This window comes from Neophocaena asiaeorientalis, unplaced genomic scaffold, assembly GCF_003031525.2.
Source record: "Neophocaena asiaeorientalis asiaeorientalis breed wild unplaced genomic scaffold, Neophocaena_asiaeorientalis_V1.1 scaffold476, whole genome shotgun sequence".
NCBI classification, from domain to species: domain Eukaryota; kingdom Metazoa; phylum Chordata; class Mammalia; order Artiodactyla; family Phocoenidae; genus Neophocaena; species Neophocaena asiaeorientalis.
The window spans coordinates 6,211,083-6,234,583 of record NW_020172178.1 but is presented as its reverse complement, the minus strand read 5'-3'; the positions used below and the strand labels follow the sequence as shown (position 1 = coordinate 6,234,583).

Below are 23,501 nucleotides of genomic sequence, written 5' to 3'. Positions count from 1 at the left end.
TCTAATATGACAATAACACAGTGAGGTAGGCAGGGTGTGGATTACTGCCTGTGTAAGACAGCTGTGAAAAATGAAGTTCAGAAAAGATAGTTTGCTCAAGGTCTTACACCTTGGAGTATGAGAATACAGAGCCAGACACTGAACCCAGACCTCTGACTCTAAATCGTGACCTTGTTGTTCTCTGACCATTTTTCACCAGTGTGTGTGTGTGTGTGTGTGTGTGTGTGTGGGTGTGTGTGTGAAGTGAGGTGTGTGTGAGATTTTGTGTATGTGTGGTGTGTGTGAGTCGTGTGTGTGTGTGTGTGAGGTGTGTGTGTGTGAAGTGAGGTGTGTCTGAGGTTTTGTGTGTGTGTGTGTGGTGTGAGTTGTGTGCGAGGTGTGTGTGTGTGAAGTAAGGTATGTGTGAGATTTTGTGTATGTGTGGTGTGTGTGAGTCGTGTGTGAGTATTGGGGACGGCCTGTCACCCCAGCACTCACCTGCTGATCCTGAAGCTTGACTCCAACGACTCTGAAGGTGTTGCTGGCAGTGTTGTGGTAGATGTTGATCCGGCTGAATCCCTGCTGGCCAGGTTTGATTGGTACCCACTTCTTACTGGTGTCATCGTAGACCATCACGGAAGCCCGGGCTTGGCAGATACTCTGTTCGCTGCAGACCAAGAGAAAACGTTAAGCATCAGCCTCAGTTACAAGGGATGGATGCTGGCTTTGTCCTTTTCTGAAACAGAGGCCAACTGCCGCTTGACACAAAGGAACTTCCTAGTTGCCAGAGCTTCCAACTGTCTGTGGAAGGGCCGCTCTGTGCGGTGATAAGTTTTGACTCTCCAAAGACCAGGGGGAGTGGACAGGAGGTTCTATGCCAAAGTTTTTGATAGCATGGAAGAGACTCCCAGCTTCACTTTCAGGGGAAAAGGTGCTTGAATTAGAAAGGAATTACAGCTATAATTTGCCAACTGGCCACGATGTTCCAGGCACGGTGTTGAATAAGACAATGCACTAAAGCACGTAAGCTTCGCAACTTATGAAGCAGCCGTTTATTTCCCCCATTTTGTAGATGACAAGAGAGTGGCTCAGAGACTTGGAAAGATTTATACAAATTCACATAGGGACTCAGCGACTTTATCTGGGATTTCCAACCTGTTCTGTCTGACTCCAGAATACATGATATAGATAATATTCTCCACAACACCCAACAAAATGCTCCATTTATGATAGCACAGCAGGGCGGCTTCACACATGCTATGTAGACAATAACATGATTAGGTGATCTTCTAAAGAACACAGTGATGAAAATCAAAATGAACAGATGGCCCATCCTGCTTCAATGGAGACATTTCCAAGCAAACTCCCCTGTTCAGCATGTGACAGAAAACCAGGGAAGAAGCAAAAGAAGCACCCGGAGAGAGAAGATAGTCATGACTGAAGTCAGCACACTGCAACTCCCGCCACAGCACGCAGGGCACGTCTCCCAGAGCCCACCGGCCTCTTCATTTACATATAAGCCTAATAATCTTAAACATTTACTTTCTCAGTCTCTAGTGTATTAGAATCCCCCAATTAAAAAGGTAAGATGGGCTTCCCTGGTGGCGCAGTGGTTGGGAGTCTGCCTGCCGATGCAGGCGACGCGGGTTCGTGCCCCGGTCCGGGAAGATCCCGCGTGTCACGGAGCAGCTGGGCCCGTGAGCCATGGCCGCTGAGCCTGCGCGTCCGGAGCCTGTGCTCCGCAACGGGAGAGGCCACAACAGTGAGAGGCCCGCATACCGCAAAACAACAAAAAAAGGTAAGACGTGGTTTTCAAAGGTAGGCACACCAACAGCAGCGAGGAGTGGCTGTTAGCGGAAAGGGAGGCTGAAGAATTAGAAACGGAAAGTTAGAGCCCAGCAAGTCGGCGCCAAGTTATAAAGAAGTGAAAGTGTAATTGTGATAACCATGATGATGAGACCAAGCAGTCAGGAGAAGTCACAGTCCGTTCCCTTCACCACATCTAAGAGGGCAGGGAAACCAAATACTCGGAGAAGTTCTCTCTCCAGTCCCAGCGGTCACCAGGTGACAAAACGATGGTTTTCAGAAGACTGGCCCTCAGGGACCTGGAAACCTCAGCTTGGCCTAGGCAGCCTGCCTGAGGGCTCTCGTGGGCTGAGCTTCCCCGGGACCCGGCTCCCCTACGACTCCAAGACGGCGGAGGAGACACATACCGATGGTCACCACCTTAGCAACAATTCTGGGTATGTGCACACACAAACCTGTCCGTACATATCCCCTCACCTCACGTTACACGAATCCCTACGTACATTTGATGGCTGTCTGGCTAACGACCTCACGTGCCGGCGCTCTCAGACCCGCTCCAGGCCTACGCTGCTCCATCTCAATCCTTCTGCTGGCCCCTCAGCTCTGCCCGAGGGTGCAGGAGTCTGGGGTACACTGGACGCCAGCCGTCCACGCCCTGTGCTGAGGCTCCTTCTGTGGACACGTGTACTGGGAGTGAATTATGTGGGTTTTGTTGTGCAATTGTGCTACATCTTTTTTCTCATAATCCATTATTCATTCAACAAATAATTAAGGGGAAACCAGTGATGAGCCGAGCAGGCATGGGCTTCCCCAGAAGACAGCCATATCATACTGGCGGGGAGAAAAAAGAAGAACAAAAGGAAAACCAAACACAGCACTATGCGACGCCTTCTCTGAGCTCTGGAGCCCGAAACCATGTATCTTCTACGAGAATATTAGGAGGAGTTGCCGCTCCCCTAGCTGAGTCTTTGGGGCCCTGTCCTCCTGAAGTCGAAGGTAGGAATCAGAGTAAACTGTACACAGAATTAGACAGACCTTGGTTCAGATCAAGTCAGAGTCCCACACCAACGTGAACTAATTACTAATCAAGTTCTGGGCTAAGCTGTGTCACTTACTGCTGCTCACGCACTTAGGCGCTCATGGTGACAGTGGGCAAGTAGGTGTGTGCTCTGAATGCCGGCTCAGGAGCTGGGAGAGATCCTGAGACACAGCACAGTGCTAGGTAACAAAGCACAGACTCGATCAAGTCAGAGGGATCTGAGCCAAAATCCCAGGCGTAGCGCTCACTGGCACGTGACACAGAAGCCCTTGAGATGCCTCTGGGGGAGCAAGCCAGGAAGGAACCGTGTGGTAGAGTCCCCGTGCGAAGGCCGTGGAGTGCCGCCCTTCTGATCACCTTCACACGAGCCTGTTCTGGAGCAGAGCTGACCAGTGGTCCCAGCTGCTGCCCTCTGGACGCCCACCACGTCTGCACAGAGGCCACGTTCTCTGGGCCACTGTCCGCCAACGACTCAGTGGTGGCAGGGATGGCTGGCCCACGCAGGGCTCCTCCCCAGGGGAAACTCATCAGCCAGGCCCAGATTCTCTCAGAACTGTGCTGTGGGCCGAGACGCTTCCTCCTCAGTCCTTCTCACCCCTTCTCCTTCTGCAGACGTCAGACCTGCATCTTGGCCTGCGGCTCTCTGGGCCTCTCCACTCCCTCCATCCTTCACTGACCTTCCGATAAATCTCTGGAATCTAACCGTCCTGGGGGACTTGGTGTCTGCTTTTGGAAGACCCAAAGTAACACAGCCTGCACGGTGCAGGCTCCCCGAGGGCAGGGACACAGGGGTCTCATTCTCCACTATCTCCAGAACCCGGCAGACAGCAGGGGCCTGATGACTGCTCCCTGTGAAGAGAGCTCTGGAGAGGACCTAGCCCCTCTCCTGCTCAACACAGCACGCCTCCTAAAGCAGCCCAAAGAGCACGCAGAGCCTCTGAATGGAACTGCTGGCAACGGGGAACTCTGCTCTCCAAGGCAGCCTGTTTGTTGTGAAATGGTCTGAGTTGTCCTTGTCCTGAGGGTCAGCCCACTCCCCGCCCTCCAGAGGTACAAAGGGGCTCTGAACAGCTCTGCCAGTCTAGTGGACAACTGAAGGAGCACCTTGGCTCTGCCATCCACCATTCATACAACACAGCTACAGGCCCCTGTGCCACCCCAGTGAGTCACCACCTGTCACATGTTCTCTTAGGATCTGGGTATGATACTCTTGCCTTCGTCTGACAAGCACAGATGCCAGTGAGTCAAAAAACATTTAGTGATGCAGAGATGCATATGACAGTCTCTGCTCACAGCTACTCAGGAAATAAGACAAATAATTACACACCTTCCTCAGCCTGGAGGGACTGAGGGAACAGGGGAGACTTTCTGAAGAAACCGCGGTGTGGGTTTAAAGCTGAAGAGCTCTCAACCCCAGGCGGGTTCAGGAAGGGGATGTGGGATTCTGGGCGGGGGCGGCCAGCAGCCAGCGAGGCAAGGACAGCGCACTGCGTGCAGAGCCTACCTGGGGCACCACATACACCTCTTGGGGCTGTTCAACGGACATGATACAGCAATGGACCCACCACTGTGCTTGCCCCTGCTAGGTGCTTCAACATCAACCACTTTTTAAAAATTGTAATCATAGCCACAGGTTCCCTTTTTGTGTTTTTTTTTTGGGTTTTTTTAGCAGTTTAGGTTCAAATTGAACTTGTGGTTAATCAAAAAGCCCTATTTTTGTTCCCATTTGACTAGTGCTTGTCTATCTCTGCTTATTTTATTACCACTAACAAACCCTAAGTGCAAGAAAATACGTGTTTACTTAAGATTCGTCTTATTATCCCTTCGGGATTTTTGTTTTGCTTTGCAGGAGTCAGCATTTTATTATTTTTTATTTTTACTGAGATATAATTGACGTGTAACATTATATTAGTTTCAGGTGTATAACACAATGATTCAATATTTATATATATATTGCAAAATGATCACCACAGTAAGTCTAGTTAACATCCATCACCACACCTAGTTATGAAAATTTTTTCTTGTGTTTTGTTTTAATAAACTCTTGATTCCTCTCCAGCCTAGACAGTGCCTCTGAGCGCCATATATTCACTGCCTTCTCGACACCTCCATTGGGATGAATATGCAAACTCTATACTACACGCGTTATTTCACAGGCACCAGACACTTCATTTGTCTAAATCAGTTTTTTGAGGAAAGTTAACTTGGTAGACAAATACTAGAACGACTGAACTATTTTTTAAACACATACATACAAAATTCCCTTTACTAAACTGAAAAGGACTATTGCTACCCCCCCTCCCCCCAGCCCTGGCCCTATACAACTTGCGCCAAAGCTGGTCCTCCTGAGGGCTCATCTAGGACAGGCTGCCTTCACGTGAGCAAACCACCACTGACTAGTGGGAATCAGTCCAATATGCCGTTTGGTTTGTTCCACGTGGTGCTGAACTGCCAGGCTGATGGACTTTTGCCCCTGGGACCTAACAGGCTGCTCTGAGCTGCAGGTACAAGCAGTTTCTCTCCCAGGAGAAGGCTCTTTCAGAGCTAGCAGTCCAATTCCAGTCTCATTTTGGGTTTTTGTATGGGTATTTGTGGGCCCAGCAAAATATTCAAGTCTGTAACTTCCCTCCCAGTGGCAGGTGAGACATACACTAACAAAGCTGGGACAGCTCTTTTGTCAGGACCTTAGAGGAGGAAGATGGCATCCTCTGGGCCTCAGTTTCCTCATCTGTACAAGGCTAGTCTGACCTCAGGGCCCCCCTCAGACAGCCATGCGTTCGTGCTGAGCTCTGCCCATAAGCCCAGCCCCGGGTCAGCAGTCAGTGTCTTGTCACTGGTTCAGCAGTTAACTCCTCTAGGCTATACGTCAGAGACCACTACTGAATCCCTGCTGAAATCTCTCACGTAAAAAGAAAAACAGCAAACACACCCCAAACTTTCTGCATGTAACTGTGAAGCATACTCACAGATATTCCTGGACTTGACATAAGAAACCACTGACGCAATTGTGGATAAAACTAATACACGGGAAAACACAGTGAAGGTAGCCTGAAGTCAGTCTCCACCTCTGCTTCTGTCTATTCCTTCTGGAAAAGCGCAGCTTCCACGTCCCACCAGCTGGTGGACTCCCGCCCCACCGCTCCCTACGTGACCGGGAATGAGGTCTCCGAACCTCTCTCGGGCTTGCGGTGACACCCCATCCTGGCCATGCTCTTCCCTGTGAGCAGTGAATGTGGACTCCTTTCTACTCTACAAATACCTTTCGGGGCTTTTCCAGGCATTTACTATAAAAATTTGAAGGACAGAGTGTAATTTCATAAAGTAAGAGCAAAAAGGTGCAAAGCCAAAAAGGGAACAGAGAACAACAGGGCCAACGAAGAGAGGCTCATTGGAAAACTAAGTCCAGGGTTGAGCTTGGAACCTGTACAGCACTTGGACCTGTAAGAAGAACTGGCCCCTGCAGCACTGTACTCGTCTCTGCCTCTCACCAAAGCTCTTACCTGTCTGTCCTGCTTCTCAACATCTGCATCAGCATCCATCTGCCCCATTAGAAGGTGAGCTCCTTGAAGGCAGGGGCTCTATTGCTTTCCCCTTCGTAAATCTGGTCCCTGTGTGCTGCCGACGCTACAAACTGTTGAATACATGACTCTCTAACTGTGAATAAGTGCATTCATGACCTCGTGCCCGTGGGAACATTCCATCTACAATCCGAGGCCGTTAATCCTCAGAGAGAGTAGCTGCCGAATAAAAGCCTCGGTTACAGAGCACCGTCAGATCACCGCGGCCTGGGATCTGAGAGTCAGGAGACCGCAGTGCTGAGGGTGGGCCTACGGAGAGTGAGGCTCCCAGGAGGCCAGCTGCAGACACAGACCCGCGACTCTAGGAAAGTGCAGGCTGCCCTCTCGGGGTCCTCTGGAGGGTCAGCCTAGGAGCGCACTCTGTCGCCTGGATCACACCTCACCCTCCCTGCCAGCACGGGCTCAACCCAATGCCCAGCTCGGTCACTCCCTTCAGACAGAACAAGTCATCACACTCTGTCCTGAAGGCTTATCTTGTCGCCCCAGCAGGACCAGGAATCCAGGTTTGCCTGGGACTGAGGCGTTTCCCGGGAGGTGGGGCAGGACTCAGCGCTAAGACAAAGCAGAGTGAGTGGTTACCCTACTGGGAGCTTCCTCTCCCTCTCCACAATAACTATCACGGGATTAAGCGCCTAATAAACACCCACTGAATGTGAGTTTGGCTGATGTAAGTTGATATGAGCTGGCACCACTCCCTGCTCCCAGCCGCTACCTCTCTAGCTCTCGTTTTCTCTTCCGTCAAGCTGAGACATATGATACCTGGCCAGACAGACCTGTAGAACAGTGGCAGGTACAGTAAGTGGCATGAAGGAAAGCTACCCAGCACCTTCTCCGTGGGGTGGGCCATCACCCTCCCGGGGCAGGCACTCAGGAGAGTGAGTGGGCAAAGCAGGGCTCGGAGACCCGGCGTGGGAGATGCCCCAGCAGCACAGCCTGTGCCCGCAGTGGGCAAGCCTCTGCCCCGGGGCTCCTGGCAAAGGCAGGACCCAACAGCCTGCGCGCTGCCACCTGAACGCCCAGGGTGGCTCTCCAGGTCACACTCAGGAGCCCCCGACCTTAGTTTTCTCCTTGGAGGTTAAAAGAATAAGGGGTAAGGGCAGCTCCAATGTGGATACAGAAGGCGCCTCACACTGGCTTCACCTCAAGTCTTACCTCATGCAGATGTGCTGTTTACTTGAGCCAGTATGTCCCTTGTTCAAGACAACTTCTCTTTCCTACATCCACAGTTTGCATCTCACCTTTCTCAGCTCAGTGCCACTGCCTTCAGGAAACACCTATCCATTCACTGCCACTGTCCTGAAGGTCTGCTGATTTTCTCTCTCCCCCACGAGGCAGGTTTTTTGTGGTTGCTTTAAAGATGTTCATCTCTGTAGCTCCAATAACTGGGACCTCCTGGATTGCTCAGTAATTATCTCTGAATACATGCTTGCTTCTGAGTGTGCCTAGTTCTGCCAGGCATCATTCTTCTCAGCCTTCGAGGATTCTTTGGGGTGGGGTGGGGTGGGGAGGGGGTCACGAACCACCTGAGATCGGGCCACCACTGCTTTCTCTTCCCGCATTAATTTAACAAATAAACCAAGAACACACCCCTTTCACTGAGTACTGACTACGAACCAAATATATCCCCACGCCTGGTACTTAGAAAGCAGACCGTGTGTTGAACAGAAGCCACAGTCTGCGCCATCAAGGGAAGGCACACGCGCACAGCCCATGGCACTCCAGGGGTGCAGAGCGCCCGCAGCAGAAGGGGAGCCTGGCACGTCTGACCCTGGGTGGGGATGCGTGCGTCTCGGGCAGAGTGCCTGGTGTTCCTGGCCATCACCCTGGGCCTCCCGTTACTTCTCAACACGCACGCATTCCAGGGGAACCAGGAAGCCCGCACCAGGCGTACCGGCACCGCATCCCAATCCAGGGACCAAGGAACAGGGATGGAAACACAGCCCTGTCAGAGCCGAGAAACATTCGTAAGGAACTCTTTAGATGGAGGAGTCAGGCCAAGTGAAGGGGGCAAGTTTACCAATGTCCCATAGCTAATATGCGGGAGGCCGGGACTAGACTGCAGACCCCTTTTCTGCTACATGATAGGGCTTCTCTGCCTCCTGAATAAAGCATTTTTACCACATGCAAGTTTTCTCTTTTTTATGTCATTTTTTTTCTGAACCATTTTACAGTTCCAGATATCATGATACATCAATCCTAAGGTTTTTACATTTCTTTAAAATAAGGACGTTCTGATATATAACTTAAATACCATTATTACATCTAAGAAAATTAGTAATTTACTAATAGATCATACAGAGCCCATATTAAAAGTTACCCAAGTTTTCCCAAAATGTTTTGATTTTTTATAGATCTAGGATCCGCTCATGCATTACATTTGGTTGTGTTGTCTGCTTACTCTCTTTTAAGCTAGAATGTCAGGCCGTATTTTTTTCCTGTTTTTCACTGATATTGATTTTTGTGTGTGTGAAGAGATCAGGCCAATTGTGTTGGAGGCCGTCCCCATCCTGGATTGTTTCCTCGTGACTAAATTCAGGGTAAATGGGAAGAACACAACACAGGTGGTAGTGGGCAGGTGTTCTACCACGTCACATGGGGCAACACACTCAGGTGCCTTCTCTTGGAGAGGCAAGCTTGTCTACGGGAGCAGGCACCAGAGCTCTCCAATGGAAAGGTGCCTTTCTTCTTGGTAATGAGTAAATCCCCTCTAGGGTGACCTTTTTTCCTCTTAATGGAAACAGGCCTGAAACAGGTTTGGTGTTTTCATCTAAACTTAAAGTGTTTATTCTGAAACAGTTCATGCCTACAGCTTTGGTGTTTTGTTCTAAACTTAAAATGTTATTCTGAAACAGTTCACGCCTGTGAGAAGTAGGTTCCCATGATCCCACCACTCAGGCCAGGAAATGTGATGTCATCTCAAAAAGCTGTTTAGCTGGAGAGGCCTCTGCATCCCAGTGCCCTCCTCTCGACCAGTGGGAGCCACCATCCTGAACCAGGTGCTTACCAATTCTGTGCGTGTCTTTCATAGTACAGTCACATAACGGACTACTTTACAGAAGTGGTTCTCAAACTTTCTTGGTCTCAGGACCCCTGTATGCCCATAAAAACTATTGAAGATGGCAGCTAATTATTAAAGAAATGCAAATCAAAACTACAATGAGGTACCACCTTACACCAGTCAGAATGGCCATCACTAAAAAGTCTACAAATAACAAATGCTGGGGAGGGTGTGGAGAAAAGGGAACCCTCCTACACTGCTGGCGGGAATGTAAATTGGTGCAGCCACTATGGAAAACAGTATGGAGGTTCCTCAAAAAACTAAAAATAGAATTACCATATGATCCTGCAATCCCATTCCTGGGCATATATCTGGACAAAACTATAATTCAAAAAGATACACGCACCCCTATGTTCACAGCAGCACTATTTACAATAGCTAAGACATGGAAGCAACCTAAATGTCCATCAACAGATGAATGGATAAAGAAGATGTGGTACCTATCTATATACAATGGAGTATTACTCAGCCATAAAAAAGAATGAAACAATGCCATTTGCAGCAACACAGATGGACCTAGAGATTATCCTACTAAGTGAAGTAAGTCAGAAAGAGAAAGACAAATACCATATGATATCACTTACACGTGGACTCTAAAATATGACACAAATGAACTTATCCACAAAACAGAAACAGACTCACAGACACAGAGAACAGACTTGTGGTTGCCAAAGGAGGTGGGGGTGGGGGAAGGATGGAGTGGGAGTTTGGGATTAGCAGATGCAAACTAGTATGTATAGGATGGATAAACGACAAGGTCCTAGTGTATAGCACACGGAACTATATTCAATATCCTGTGATAAACCATAATTGAGAAGAATATGAAAAAGAATGTATATACATGTATAGCTGAATCCCTTTGCTGTAGAGCAGAAATTAACACAACACTGTAAATCAACTATACTTCAATAAAATAAATTTTAAAAAATTATTGAGGGTGCCAAAAAGCTTCTGTTTATGGAGATTAAGTCTATCTGTATTTACCATATTTGAAATTAAAACTAAGAATTTTTAAAAACACAAGTATACACTTCCTTGGCTGTCACCGTGACAATGTCAACACATGTCATGTAAGCCTCTGGAAAATTCCACTTTGCACCCATGAGAGTGAAAAAGGCAAATAATGTCTCAGTATTATTACAAATATAGTTTTGACTCACAGACCCCTAAAAGGGTAGGTCTTCTGATCACATTTTGAGAACTGCTGCATTACAGTGATGAAAACAATAAATTAGACCTGTACAGAATAATACGCATAATCTCAAATGGTGACTAAGCCCCACTTTTGTGAGTGTTAGAATTAAAGAAAGGCTTTGGGTAAGTGAAGAACAAATTTGGTATCAAACCCAAATATCTTCTCTTTTACCCAAGTTGGTTGGGAGAGCCAGACTGCCACGTCATGTGCAGTCAAGACTGTTTGCCAGGGCTTCCCTGGTGGCGCAGTGGTTGAGAGTCCGCCTGCCGATGCAGGGGACACGGGTTCGTGCCGCGGTCCGGGAAGATCCCACGTGCCGTGGAACGGCTGGGCACGTGAGCCATGGCCGCTGGGCCTGTGCGTCCGGAGCCCGTGCTCCACAACGGGAGAGGCCACGGCAGTGAGAGGCCCGCGTACCGCAAAAAAAAAAAAAAAAAAAAAAAGACTGTTTGCCTTTTTTCTGCTCTGATGCCAGTGTCCCGGATGCTTGGACAGCTGGCTCCACTTCTCTGTGAAGTCTAGTGGAATCTGGAACAAACACTCCAACCAACTGTTGAGAGGGCCTGACATCCTTAGACTGAACCCGTCTCAACCCCTTCCCACACTTTCTCTCGAGGCCACCGACGCAGCCCTTCCCTTGGGGAGCCATCTGACAGGCCATGTGCACACAAGGACTGCTCCAACTTCAAACGTATTTAAACTCCACTCTATGCCTGTGTCCCCAGAGTCTGTGCCTCTGATCACCTGTGGGAGTGGAACAGGTTTCAACACGGCCTTGGGACAGCTGTAGAGATCTGGCTGGGCCAAGGACTGGGGCGGCACGCGCATCTCTGAGGGTAAATTAATCAATCGTCTGGGAATGAGACCTGGCTGAGCCTCGGCTGTCGCCCCTGATTATCGGCGGGGCGGTTCGGCTCAGGTTCGCATCAGAATGAGTGCGTGCCATCCCCTGGCCATGGGGGCGGACGCAGACCCTGCCCATGAACAGTTCTAGGCTGGGAGGGGAGGTGGTGAATGAACCGAGGACTGACGGAGAGACGCGTGGGCGCCACAGGAGGGCTGAGGAGGTCTCCCGTCTCCCGTGGTACTAACGGTGGAAAATCAGAGACTACAAAGAAAGACAGAGATTAGGAGCCTTGATTCTAACTCTGACGGTCATTCTGGGCAAGTTCCTTCGAGAGGCTACAGCTAAGCTTAGCTTTGGAAAACACAGGAGACCTGGCTTCAAAGCCCAACTCTGCCAAGCGATACCAGTGTGACCTGGAGCAAGCAAGCTACCTTTGCTGACCCCTGTTCTACCAGTGAGATGGCAACAGCAACGTAACACCTCCGAGGACGAGGGTTAAGCACAGCACGTGTCGAATCATATCAACAGTGCTTGGCATGTAACACTCAGAAAAGGGCACTGCTGCTACTTTTCTCTTTTAAGGGTTCAGGTGTCAAAGTCTAGACTAGCTCTCAACCATCCCCTGCCTCAGGAAGCCCAGGGCACACAACACACTCCCACGAGAAGAACTCAGAGTCATTATGGGAGTGTTTCTCCACTGCAGACACACTGGATTCTTTGAATAGGAGAAGACAGTGAAGTTTCAAGACGTCTTCAAATGACTGGGCTACACATCCTGGGACAGCAAACGCACAGCATCATCTCTGCGGGCTCATTTGGTTGTGAGCTTCCGGGACTCACACTCGCCTGTGAGGACAAGACGTCAAAGGAAACACCAGCTGCCCTTAGAGACAGTCTTCCAAACCCCGTAGCAGAGGCCAGGGTGTGGGCTGGGGGGCACCGTGGGGTGGCCAGGCCGTGGGACTTCTTCCACGTTTGCTTATTCAAGCTCTGAAGGGCTGTGGAGTAAGTGGTGACTGCTGTGCCCAGGCAGCTGACTACCGACTGGTCGCACAGGGAGCCCTGGCTCCATCACGAGCTGAGAACACACGGAACATCTGCTCTCCTGGCCGCTGCTCCAACAGGCCACACTGCGGAGCTCCGCTGGCACGTCGGTGGCCCAGCCATCTCCAGCATCGTAACGCAAGTAGTTAATTAATTCCAGCAAGTTAATAAATGTGTATTGCTGGGCACTGTCTTAGGCACTGAGGATACACTAGTCAGCAAAACACAAAAAACCCTCCACTTTTGAACTTACATCTTTGTGGGGTGGAGACAGATGACAAACAACAAATTAAAAAGTCATGTAATATGTCAGAAGGTGACAAGTGCATTGGAAAACCAACCAAGCAAGCACGGTAAGGACAAGAGGGAGACGAGGGAAGGGGCTGGGATTACCCGGCTGCACCAGGAAGGGGCACACGTATCACTGACGCGTGCGGTCCTCCCGCTGCCGTGGCGCGCTGAGTTCCCGCTTCGTGCAGCCTCGTTCAGCCAACACTCCCTGGAACCGTCCTGCACTGGCTTAACCCCCACCGACCCAGCCAGTACGCAGGCTTGCACCCGGCCTTCCCCGAGTCCGCCCGAGTTGGGTTTGATTCACTTCCCTCCTTCACACCACCCGGATCCAGCGGGCAGTCCCAGAGGCTAGACCTCCACAGCACCTCCCGAATCCAGCCACTCTCCCGCTATGCCACTGGCTCCATCACTGGTCCCAACCGTGGCCTGTCACCTGCGTGACTGCAGCAGCCTCCCCGACGCCTTCCTGCCTCCATTCTTGTCGCGCTACAGACCCTTATCCACTCAGTGACCAGAGTAACTTTTCTTGAAGCCCTATCGGATGTCTTTCCCCTTGCGTAACCCCCTCCAAAGGCTTCTCGTGACACGACAAACAGCCTGGACTCCTTTCGGGCTCCCAGGCTCTGCGTGATGAGGCCTGGCTGCCCCTCCGCCCCACCTCCCTTCACTCTCCCCTTATGTCGCTTCAGCCTCCCTATTCTTTTCCTGACCTTTGGACGCACCAAGCCGTTCCCGTCTCAGGGTCTTTCCCCTCGCTGTCCCTCCCCGTGTGGCCCCTCCTCATGTTTTCATGCTCAGGTCTGGCATGGCTGCCTCGTGCCCTCGTGCAGGTCGGGGGGTGAAGGCTGCAGCGGGTGGGGCTGAGCAGGGCCCCACCTCTGCCATCTCTCTAGCTGGGCTTTCTACTTCTCCACGATTTTTTGACCGTGCGCCCGCTTCCTACTGCCCCTAGTGCAGTCTCAGGACGTCTGTCTTGTTCCCTCTGTCTCCCTGGCACCGAGAGCAGCCCCTCGGTCCCTTTTAAAACTCATCCCTGGGACTTCCCTGGTGGTCCAGTGGGTAAGACTCTGCACTCCCAATGTAGGGGGCCTGGGTTCAATCCCTGGTCAGGAACTGGATCCCGCATGCATGCCGCAACTAAGAGCCGGCATGCTGCAACTAAAAAGATCCCACATGGCACAACGAAGATCCCTCATGCTGCAATTAAGACCCAGAGCAGCCAAAAAATAATAATAATAATAAAAATACAACTCACCCCTATCCTTCGGGTCGACCTGAGACCCCACTTTCTCCCTGAAGTACCTCCTGGCAGCCCCCGACTTCTCAACTCCTGCCGCGCCTCCTGTCTACACTCACCATGGTCTACACTGCACCGGACTAAGGACCTGTGATTCCTTCATTTCTGAGAACGCCGCCTTCCCACTCGACCAGCTCGGGGGCAGGAATGCAGAGCGTCTGCATCAGGAGACCCGCTCCAGCCTGGGTCTCTCACTTCCTGGGCAACTTACTCCCTGCCTCTCTACCGTGGTTTCTTCTGCTATAAAGTCGGAACAATAAAAGCAATACTTGCTACCTTCAGGATCGCCGCAGGCATTAACCGAAATCACGCCAGAGAGAGCGTGCTGTACGCCAGCACGTGCTCAGGAGAACGCCCCGGTCCCAGCCCAGGGTTGAGCTTAGAAAATGTTTCTTGACTGACGGATGGCCGGAGCTGGGACTGACCCGTTTTCATGATGGGAAGGCCTTTTCCATCCCCACCACAGGAACCACGGTGACCTAGGAATCCAGCAATCACATCTCTCTTATGTCAGCATGTGGAAAGCAAACCATCTACGGCTCTCACAGCTGCTGTACGTGCGGTCCCGCTGGCACCGTGAGCGCAGGCAGCCTGGTACGGGGAGGGTGGGTGCAGAGAACCTGGGTTTTGGTTTGGCTGGACCACTAACTCACTCACCAGAGAACAAGTTCTGCCCCAGCTCTGGGCCTCAATTTCCCCAACTGTGTATACCTCAGGGCTGGACTAAATAAGTAGTTTTCAGATTTCAAAATCATCATCACCAGCAACAATACAACTTCTTTTCCTCAAAGACATATCGAGGAGTACTTTAAAAAGATAAAAGAGAGTGGATCTGGTTGAAGTGGAGGGTAAGATGCCTGAAGCACCACTAACCCAGGTGATCTACGGTAGATGGTCTCAGCCTGCTTTCAAGATGGAAACTCCTAAGATTTCTACAGCTTTACAAGACTTTTAAGAACTGCTTTGCTTCCTCCTGGTTTACTTCTTTTTTTTTTTTTTTTGGGGGACGCGGGCCTCTCACTGCTGTGGCCTCTCCCGTTGCGGAGCACAGGCTCCGGACGCGCAGGCCCAGAGGCCATGGCTCACAGGCCCAACTGCTCCATGGCACGTGGGATCCTCCCAGACCGGGGCACGAACCCGCATCCCATGCATCGGCAGGCGGACTCCCAACCACTGCGCCACCAGGGAAGCCCCTGGTTTACTTCTGATACTATTTTCCGCAGTCAGCAGTTGACAGGATAGAGCAGACTCAGCTTTTCAGTGTAGTTTTCGGCAGGTAATGACTTTGGCGCCTGCCCACTTCGGAAGCTAACGAGCCTTTGAAACGGAAAGTCTTGTTTGCTGCAGCTCCACCCACAAGTCCTCTAGAGCTCAAGGATGATAGAAAACTGGCTGCAAAGGAGCAGGGAAGGCCAACTGCGGCCCTGGCCTTGAGAGCTGCCAGCGCCTGGAGGAAGGGGCTCCGGCAGCCTGCCCCAGGCCGCGCCACGGCGCGAGAGCGCCGCCCTCTCCAAAGCTCCCCTGCCGGCCAGAAGCGTCGGACGGGCCCCACTTACTGTGTGTCAGCTGTCGTAACTCGCTGCAAAATGCTCCTAGAGAGCCCGTGTTGCATCCTGGGAGAAACGCTGGACGCAGCTGTTCTGGGTGGTTCTCCTTCCAGTCCCTCCTCAACCAGCCATGCAACCCTGAGCGAGGGCCACAGCCGATCAGAGGCCAGGCCTCCTCGCCCACAGAACAGCAGTGATGCCCCCTTCCTGAGCTAACCACCCAACACGGTCGAAAGAATCAAGAAAACTGGTGAAACAGCAGTTTGGGAACTGTGAAGTAATTTTTAAGGGGAGGGATTATAATTCATGCTGAGACGCAAAGCTGCAGTGAGTCGATCAAGTCAATGCCCCAAATCCCAGAGGATGAAGCTCTGTCCTACGAGCCACAGTATTTTACGGGGTCGCAGGGCAGGGGGAAATCACGTCTGAACTGTAATCTCACCTTTGGAAAGGGCGCTCACAATGACCAGTTCAGGACACAGACCGGCTGGTGCCCACACGTGCTAAACCGCAGCAGCCTAAGTGATCCGCGGTCTAAAGTCAGTCCCAAGTCTCTCAAGCAGAAGGTCAGGGTTCTGCTGTGACAGCCCATGAGGTCTCAACTCGTACAGAAGGCACCCCAGCTCCTCCTTCTGTGCCCAGCATTCAGAGAAAACCCCCTGATGCTTTCAGGCCATTCTGAGAAAGAGCCAGGACCTGTCCACAGCACCTCTCAGCCAAGCCCCAGTCCCCTCAGATGGTTCAGAGTCCCCTCTACCATCCGAGGCAGGCATCTGACTTCTGAGGAAGTGATTCTGACACACACACAAAAAGCCATTAAAGATGACAGGCATCCAGAGACACAGGCCGGTGTAGTGGACAGGCCAGCAGACGGAGTGGACAGCCAACGTCATAACCTGCTGTGTGACCGTGAGAGAGTCCTCTGCCCTCTGGGTCCTCGGTCTCCCCATCAGTACACCCAGGGGATCTGGGGAGATCTCTACAGTCCCCGTGATTCTCGGTCTCCTCTGACGTCCCTCTCTCCCCTCTGGTCCCCGTACTCACACTGTGGCCATGGCTGCACGTCTGTAGCACAGGGAACCCGAGGAGGTAAGTCCTGTATTCCCACCAGGCCAGCTGATCAGAGGGCACAGACCCTCGGAAGGCAGCAACTTGATTTTTAGACTCTACTTAAAACCAAACAGGAAAAGGAAGCTGAACCAGAGGCAACGGAGAAACAAACCCCAGTTGAGAACTGAAACCTCAGTAGAAAATAGAGAAACAGAGCTCGTGGTGCACAGACCCACCAGCGTGGGCTGCCTGAAAGCGCCAGGCTGCAGTCTCCAGCTCCAGCGCTTTCTGCAGGGCCGGGATGAGGTCGCAGCCGGGCAGGGCGTTTTGAAAGGTCAAGGGCCAGACTCCCTCACCGGTCAGGACGCCGAGGCCCAGCGCCGAGGGCTTCCTACAAGCCTTCACGGAAAGGTGCCCTGGCCCATCCTCCAGAGAATAAAAGATGACATGATGAGGTTATAGCTCGTGAAGGCTTTAGTTTTACCCCAGTATAAATTCTACACTTCTGCTGGGGAGACGCTTCTCACTAATGGTGATGTTTCTGTCAGCAACTTAGGACCCGAAAGGAAAATTTCTGAGGAATGATGGAAACCTGGCCTTGTCACTGGCTCATTAAGGGAACCTGGGCTTCTGTTTTCTCAGCTGTAAAATGGGGCTAATAATTCTTAGTTTGCTTGTCTCCACAGGGTCCTCATGAAGATAAGGTCCATTCCCAATCTTTCATTCAAAATTGACTGAGGACCCACCAAGTGTCATGCACTGTGCTAGAAACTAGAGACAGAACATTGATGGGAACAGCAGTTACTTGTCCTTAAAGGGTTTTTGTGGGTTAGAAAGGAAGAGACTGACAGGTTAGCAAGTTGATGTGTTAAGATGTTATTATTGATATAGTGGAAAACAGCTACACCGAGGACAGTACAAAAGAAAGATCACTTCTAACTAGAGAGCTGAAAGCACAGCCAGTGAGAGCTGAAGGCTGAAAGTGCATTTTCAAAGGATTTCAAAGATACGCATCTCCCTTTAAGCACAGCTTCAGGTTGCAAACCACAAACTTTGACATACTGTGGTTTTCATTTTCTCTTAGTTCAAAATATTTTCTATTTTTCCCTGACTTCTTTTATCCATAGATTATTGACAAATATTTTGTTTAATTTCCAAATATTTGGTGTTATCTTACCTCTGTTATTATTTATTTCTAATTTAATTCTACTGTGGTCAAAGAACATACTTAGAATTTCTTCTTTGGTTCTTCCTGGTATGACTGCAGCCCTTTTAAATTTACTGAGCCTTGTTTGATGGTCCAGCAGGTAGTCCATCTTGGTGAATGTACTACATGCACAAGAAAAGAAGATGTGTTCTGAAACTGGGTGCATTTTTCTAAAAATGTCAATTAAGTCAAGGTGGTTAAAAGTGTGGTTCGGGGCTTCCCTGGTGGCACAGTGGTTAAGAATTCGCCTGCCAATGCAGAAGGCACGGGTTTGAGCCCTGGTCTGGGAAGATCCCACATGCCGCAGAGCAACTAAGTCCGTGTGCCACAACTACTGAACCTGTGCTCTAGAGCCCGTGAGCCACAACTACTGAGCCCACGTGCCACAACTACTGAAGCCCGTGCACCTAGAGCCCGTGCTCCGCAACGAGAAGCCACCACAATGAGAAGCCCGCGCACAGCAACGAAGAGTAGCCCCCGCTCACTACAACTAGAGAAAGCCTGCATGCAGCAACGAAGACCCAACGCAGCCATAAATGAATTAAAAAAAAAAAAAAAGGGTGGTTCGGATCTTATGTCTTTATTGGTTTGCTGTCATTGTTGACTTATTTTTGTCTAATTGTTGTATCAATTGCTGAGACAAAGGTGTTAAAATCTCCAAACATGGGCTTCCCTGGTGGTGCAGTGGTTGAGAGTCCGCCTGCCGATGCAGCGGACACGGGTTCGTGCCCCAGTCCGGGAGGATCCCACATGCCGCGGAGCGGCAAGTCTCCAAACATGATTGTGGATTTGTATTTCTGCCCATTTTTATTTTATGTATTTTGAAGCTCTTGTTAGGTACATATATTTTCAAGACTATTCTATCTTCCGGATGAACTGACCCTTTGATCAGTATGAAATGCCCCTCTTTATTGCTGGTAACACTCTTGGTCTTTAAGGTTACTTTATCTGATATTAATGTAGCCATTGGAACTTTCTTATGCTTACTATTTACCTAGTATATCTTCTTCCATCTTTATTGGTTTTCCACTGCTGCTATAACAAATTACCACAAACTTATGGCTTATAACAACACAAATTTATTACCTTAGTTTTGTAAGATAATAGTAGGCCAGCCATCTGACATAGATCTCATGGCCTCACTGGGCTCAACTCAAGGTGTCGGAAGTGATACAGTCTCTTCTGGAGGCTCTAAAGGAGAAGAACTTCCTGGCCTTGTTTTCAGATTCTAGAGGCTACCTGTACTCCTTGGCTCATGATATACATGTATGTTACGAAATAATCACCACAAGTAAGTTAATGAACACATTCCTCCCTACCTTTTTTTTTAAAGATAGATATTATTCATTTTATTTTATTTTATATATTTATTTATTTTTGGCTGTGTTGGGTCTTTGCTGCTGTGTATGGGCTTTCCCTAGTTGTGGCAAGCAGGGCTACTTTTCATTGTGGTGTGCGGGCTTCTTATTGCGGTGGCTTCTCTCGTTGCAGAGCACGGGCTCTAGGTGCGCGGGCTTCAGTAGTCGTGGCTCATGGGCTTCAGCAGTTGTGGCGCACGGGCTCAGTAGTCGTGGCTCACAGGCTCTACAGCGCAGGCTCAGCAGTTGTGGCGCACAGGCTTAGCTGCTCCCCGGCACGTGCGATCTTCTCGGACCAGGGCTCAAACCTGTGTCCCCTGCATTGGCAGGAGGATTCTTAACCACTGTGCCGCCAGGGAAGCCCTATCTCTACCTTTTAATTGGAATATTTAGTCCATTTACATTTAATTTATTGATATGATTGGGTAGAGATCTACCATTTTGCTACTTTTCTGTTTATCTCACTTGTTTTTGGTTCCCCTGTTGTGCCTTTCCTGCATTCTTTTGGGTAAACTAAATACCCTTTAGAACTCCATTTTAATTTTTCTATTGACTTTTTAGCTATTCGTCTTTACATTACTTTTTAGACGTCCTTCTAGGGATTAAAATATACATTCTTAACTTCGTACAGTATACTCAGAATTAACATTGTACACTTCATATAAAACGTAAGACTTTTATAACTGCATAAATCCACTCCCACCCTTAATGGTATAGTAGTCTTATGCATTATATAATCTCAATAGAACGCTGTATGTGTGTCTGTATTTTTTAATTATGGAAAAAAGTCTTTTATATTTACCCATATATATTTATCCTTCCCAGTATTCTTCATCCTTTCCTAAACATCTGAGTTGCCTGGCATCCTTTTTCTTCAGCCTGAGGAACTGCCAATAGCATTTCTTGTACATCAGGTATGCCGGCAATAAATTCTCTTACTCTTCTTTTTTCTGAAAAGTGTCTTCATTTTGCTTACATACTTAAAGGCACTTTTTTTTCTGAATAGAGAATTCTGAGATTTTTTTCTTTCCCTCTCAGCACCTTAAAAATGTTGTTCTACTGTCTTCTGGCATCCGTGGTATCTGATGAGAAGTCAGCCGTCACTCATATAACCCTCTACATAATTTCCCTCCCGTTATGATGCACTGCACAGTCTCCGCTATGCTGTCTTCCTTTAAAGGTACTGACTTTGTCCTGGCAGTTAGGTAAATTACTGGCATGTCCTTTTATTGTTAACAAGCTTGGATTAATTCTTTCTTAAGTTCTACTTCCATTTTGATTTAGCCCTAGGGTATGTCCCTTACTCAAGGGCATAGTCCTTACTCCTAACGCGTAGCTGTTCTGGGGTCTCAACTGCATGCCTAGGTGCTGCTCAGTGAGGTCTCTTCATTCAGGTGGACAGGGATCTCCAGCATTTCCCAGCACTGCATGACCTCTGGCATCATCATTCAGCTTTTAGCCCTACAGAAGGGAATCTGTGCTAGGTCTCACGGAGAGTGCCATTCTACTCATGCACAGCCAGCCCTTAGCCAACAACCCAAAGTGAATTCCCTACACAAAACTCAACATGGCTTCCTCTTCCCTATTTCCTTGCCCTGCAACATCCAGCTATTTCAGTAGCTTGGAATTCCAACAACCGACTCGTCCGCTCACTAAGATCAACTTTTAGATTGGGTTCCACCATTCTGTGCCAAGACCAGAAAGAGACTCCAGGTAGAAAGCTAGAGCCACGTGGGGCTCATCACGTGCGCTTCTCCACTCGGAGTACTGTGTTGCCTGTTCAATGCCTGAAAACAGCCGGAATTTAATATTTTGTCTGAGTTTCAATATCCTTCATATAGTTAGGAATTTTGTAGATTTTGCTCAGTCTCACAGTCGTTTCTGTCAAGACGACAAGTCTATTACAAATACTCTGTCACGGCCAGAAGCAGAAGTCGATTATGATTATTAAAGTACCAAAGGGTATTCTTTTTCATTTCCTGAGCATTTCCTAAAGATATTAGTTTCAGTGTAAATATCCTCCCTGTGAGAAATGTGCCTTTCACTTTCATCCTTCACTTCCTCTGTCCTCCAAACATGTTACTACTGCTTCTTCTTGGTGTCAATAGGTAGGTCACAGGTAAGAGTGAATCTTTTGGGGGCATTTTAAACTCTACCATCTGGCTTAATACAGCACTTGAGTAGGATTATGAGATGGAGCAAGAAATGTGGCAAGATTTATGAACAGGGTGTTATGAGACATGGACTCCAGCCCATGCTTTATTATTGGCACGCTGTATGTCCCTGGGCATTCACTTCCTCACTTTCGACCCTGGCTTCCTCATCTGTTCAATGAAAGGACTGGTTATATTAATAACTATGGGCTGCAGGTACACCACCAATTCCTACATCAACTGTGTCAGGGAAATAGAAAGTACTGGAAAAACAGGAGAGGGGCTGTTGACACTTGAAGAGCAATTTAGTGAGAGAGTTAAGAAATGTCGTTTAAGGTAGCACCCTACAATGTGTTCCTACGAATTGAGCTCAGCACCTAGTATACTGTTTAGGATATAGTAGGTACAGGGTAGATGTTAACTGCAGGAATGAATGTACGAATGAACAAATGAAAGAGAAGGGCACCAAATCTCACACAGGATATTCAATGCTAAAGCATTTGGCCCTTGACCATGCTCAATAAACAACAACTATATTGACTTGAAGGAGGTGTTTTCCATGGGGCTAGATCCCAAAAGGAAGCAGAATGGTTGACGACGAATCACAAAGCTATACTAAAAGACACCTTACTTAGGAGATCTAGTTGCTGTGTGGCTTGGGGAAGTCACCTTCTGTGGATTTTAGTTTCCTTTTCTTTAAAGAGACTAACCGCTCTTCTACTCTGCCTCAGTGGTGTATTTGAGCATAAAAGGGTCTGTGACTAAGAAGTACAGAAAAAAATTATGCTTGTGTAATACTGGCTTTCCATGAGAATTTGTGTTAAAAAGAGTCAAAGTGTTCTGAGCAGTAGGTCCTTGTGTTCTAGGAGTAGAGAAAAAGAGGATAGAGAAACGGCTACACAGAATTAGTTAACATCATTGACATGTTATGAAAACCTACTAGCAAGGTTCATGACCAACTGTAGTCAAACTTGGATTTGTCCTTCAAGACCCAACTTACATATCGCCTCTTCAGTGAGGTGTCTAATGCCCTCCAGGCCCCCAGAGAAAATTATTCCTGCTGCTGTGTTTCTTCAGCATTTTACAGCATTATCAATAGTTGTCACAGATCACGGTCCTTTAGGTAAGGGCTACCGTGTTTTATTCAGCTTTTATAACCACCTGTACCCAGCACAATTCCTGGTACATAGTGGGTGTTCAGAATGTTTGTTAAGCTGTGCTGCTGCGGAGACTGGGACTCAAAAAGTACAGGAATTATTAGTGGTACAGAGAGGGGACAGATACGGCCTTGTTTTTCAGATCTCAGCATTTGGAAAGGGAATGGTTGAGCCTTGCCCATAATACCACGGTCCTCTGCCCCAAGGAACTTCCATCCCGACTAAGGTCCTGGCCAAACTCACCTGCAGCATAAGTCAGCAGGACCGGCCGAGGCAACTGAATGTTCCAAGGAAACAATGATGAACTCACAGGGGAAAATGATAATATCTCTGAGAAGTGTAAGACTATAAAAAAAAAAAAGACTTAAAAAAAAGGCAACTAATGAAGAAACCTGTGATATATAATAAGAAATATGTATCTGGTCTTCGTCCCTGTTTCTGGCTCATAGCTCTCAAAACCCTGGCAATTTCCAAAGTGTAAGAGGAATGGAAGCATCCTTTGTTATAATACTTGGCCTCTGGTCTTCACTTCCTGAAAGAGTTTTGTGTGATAACAGTGAAACCGATGTCTTTTGTTACTGATAACAAGCCCCTTTCAACTACCCTTGAATTAATGTTAATGAGGTGACTTTTGGAAAGCCCCTAAGGATGAGTGAGGGCTGGTTGCCTGGAGAACCAACCGTGTGATTAGAGGGTTGTAACTTGCAACCCACAGCCTTGACCTCAACTTCCAAGGAGGGCAGAGAGGCTGATACAGTAAGTCCCCTACATACGAACCTTCAAGCTGTGAACTTTCAAACATGCAAACGTGCATTCCATCGACGTCAGGCGTGAGTGAAATTGCAGCTGGCCCTCTGTCTCCTATTGCTGACGATCCTTCAGCTCTACCATC

General features: G+C 48.9%; 1 protein-coding gene across 1 annotated transcript in view; it reads right to left on the bottom strand.

Moving 5' to 3' along the window:
• EVL (Enah/Vasp-like) overlaps nt 1–15,876 on the bottom strand; it is a 78,503-nt gene extending 62,627 nt beyond the window's left edge. Inside the window, exons 1-2 of the mRNA XM_024757995.1 lie at nt 15,694–15,876; nt 478–646 (exon numbers count right to left, since the gene is read on the bottom strand). Of these exons, the coding sequence (XP_024613763.1) occupies nt 478–646; nt 15,694–15,749 (225 nt within the window). The 5' untranslated portion in view covers nt 15,750–15,876. The remainder of the gene's footprint in view (nt 1–477; nt 647–15,693) is intronic.
• Nucleotides 15,877–23,501: the final 7,625 nt, after the last annotated feature.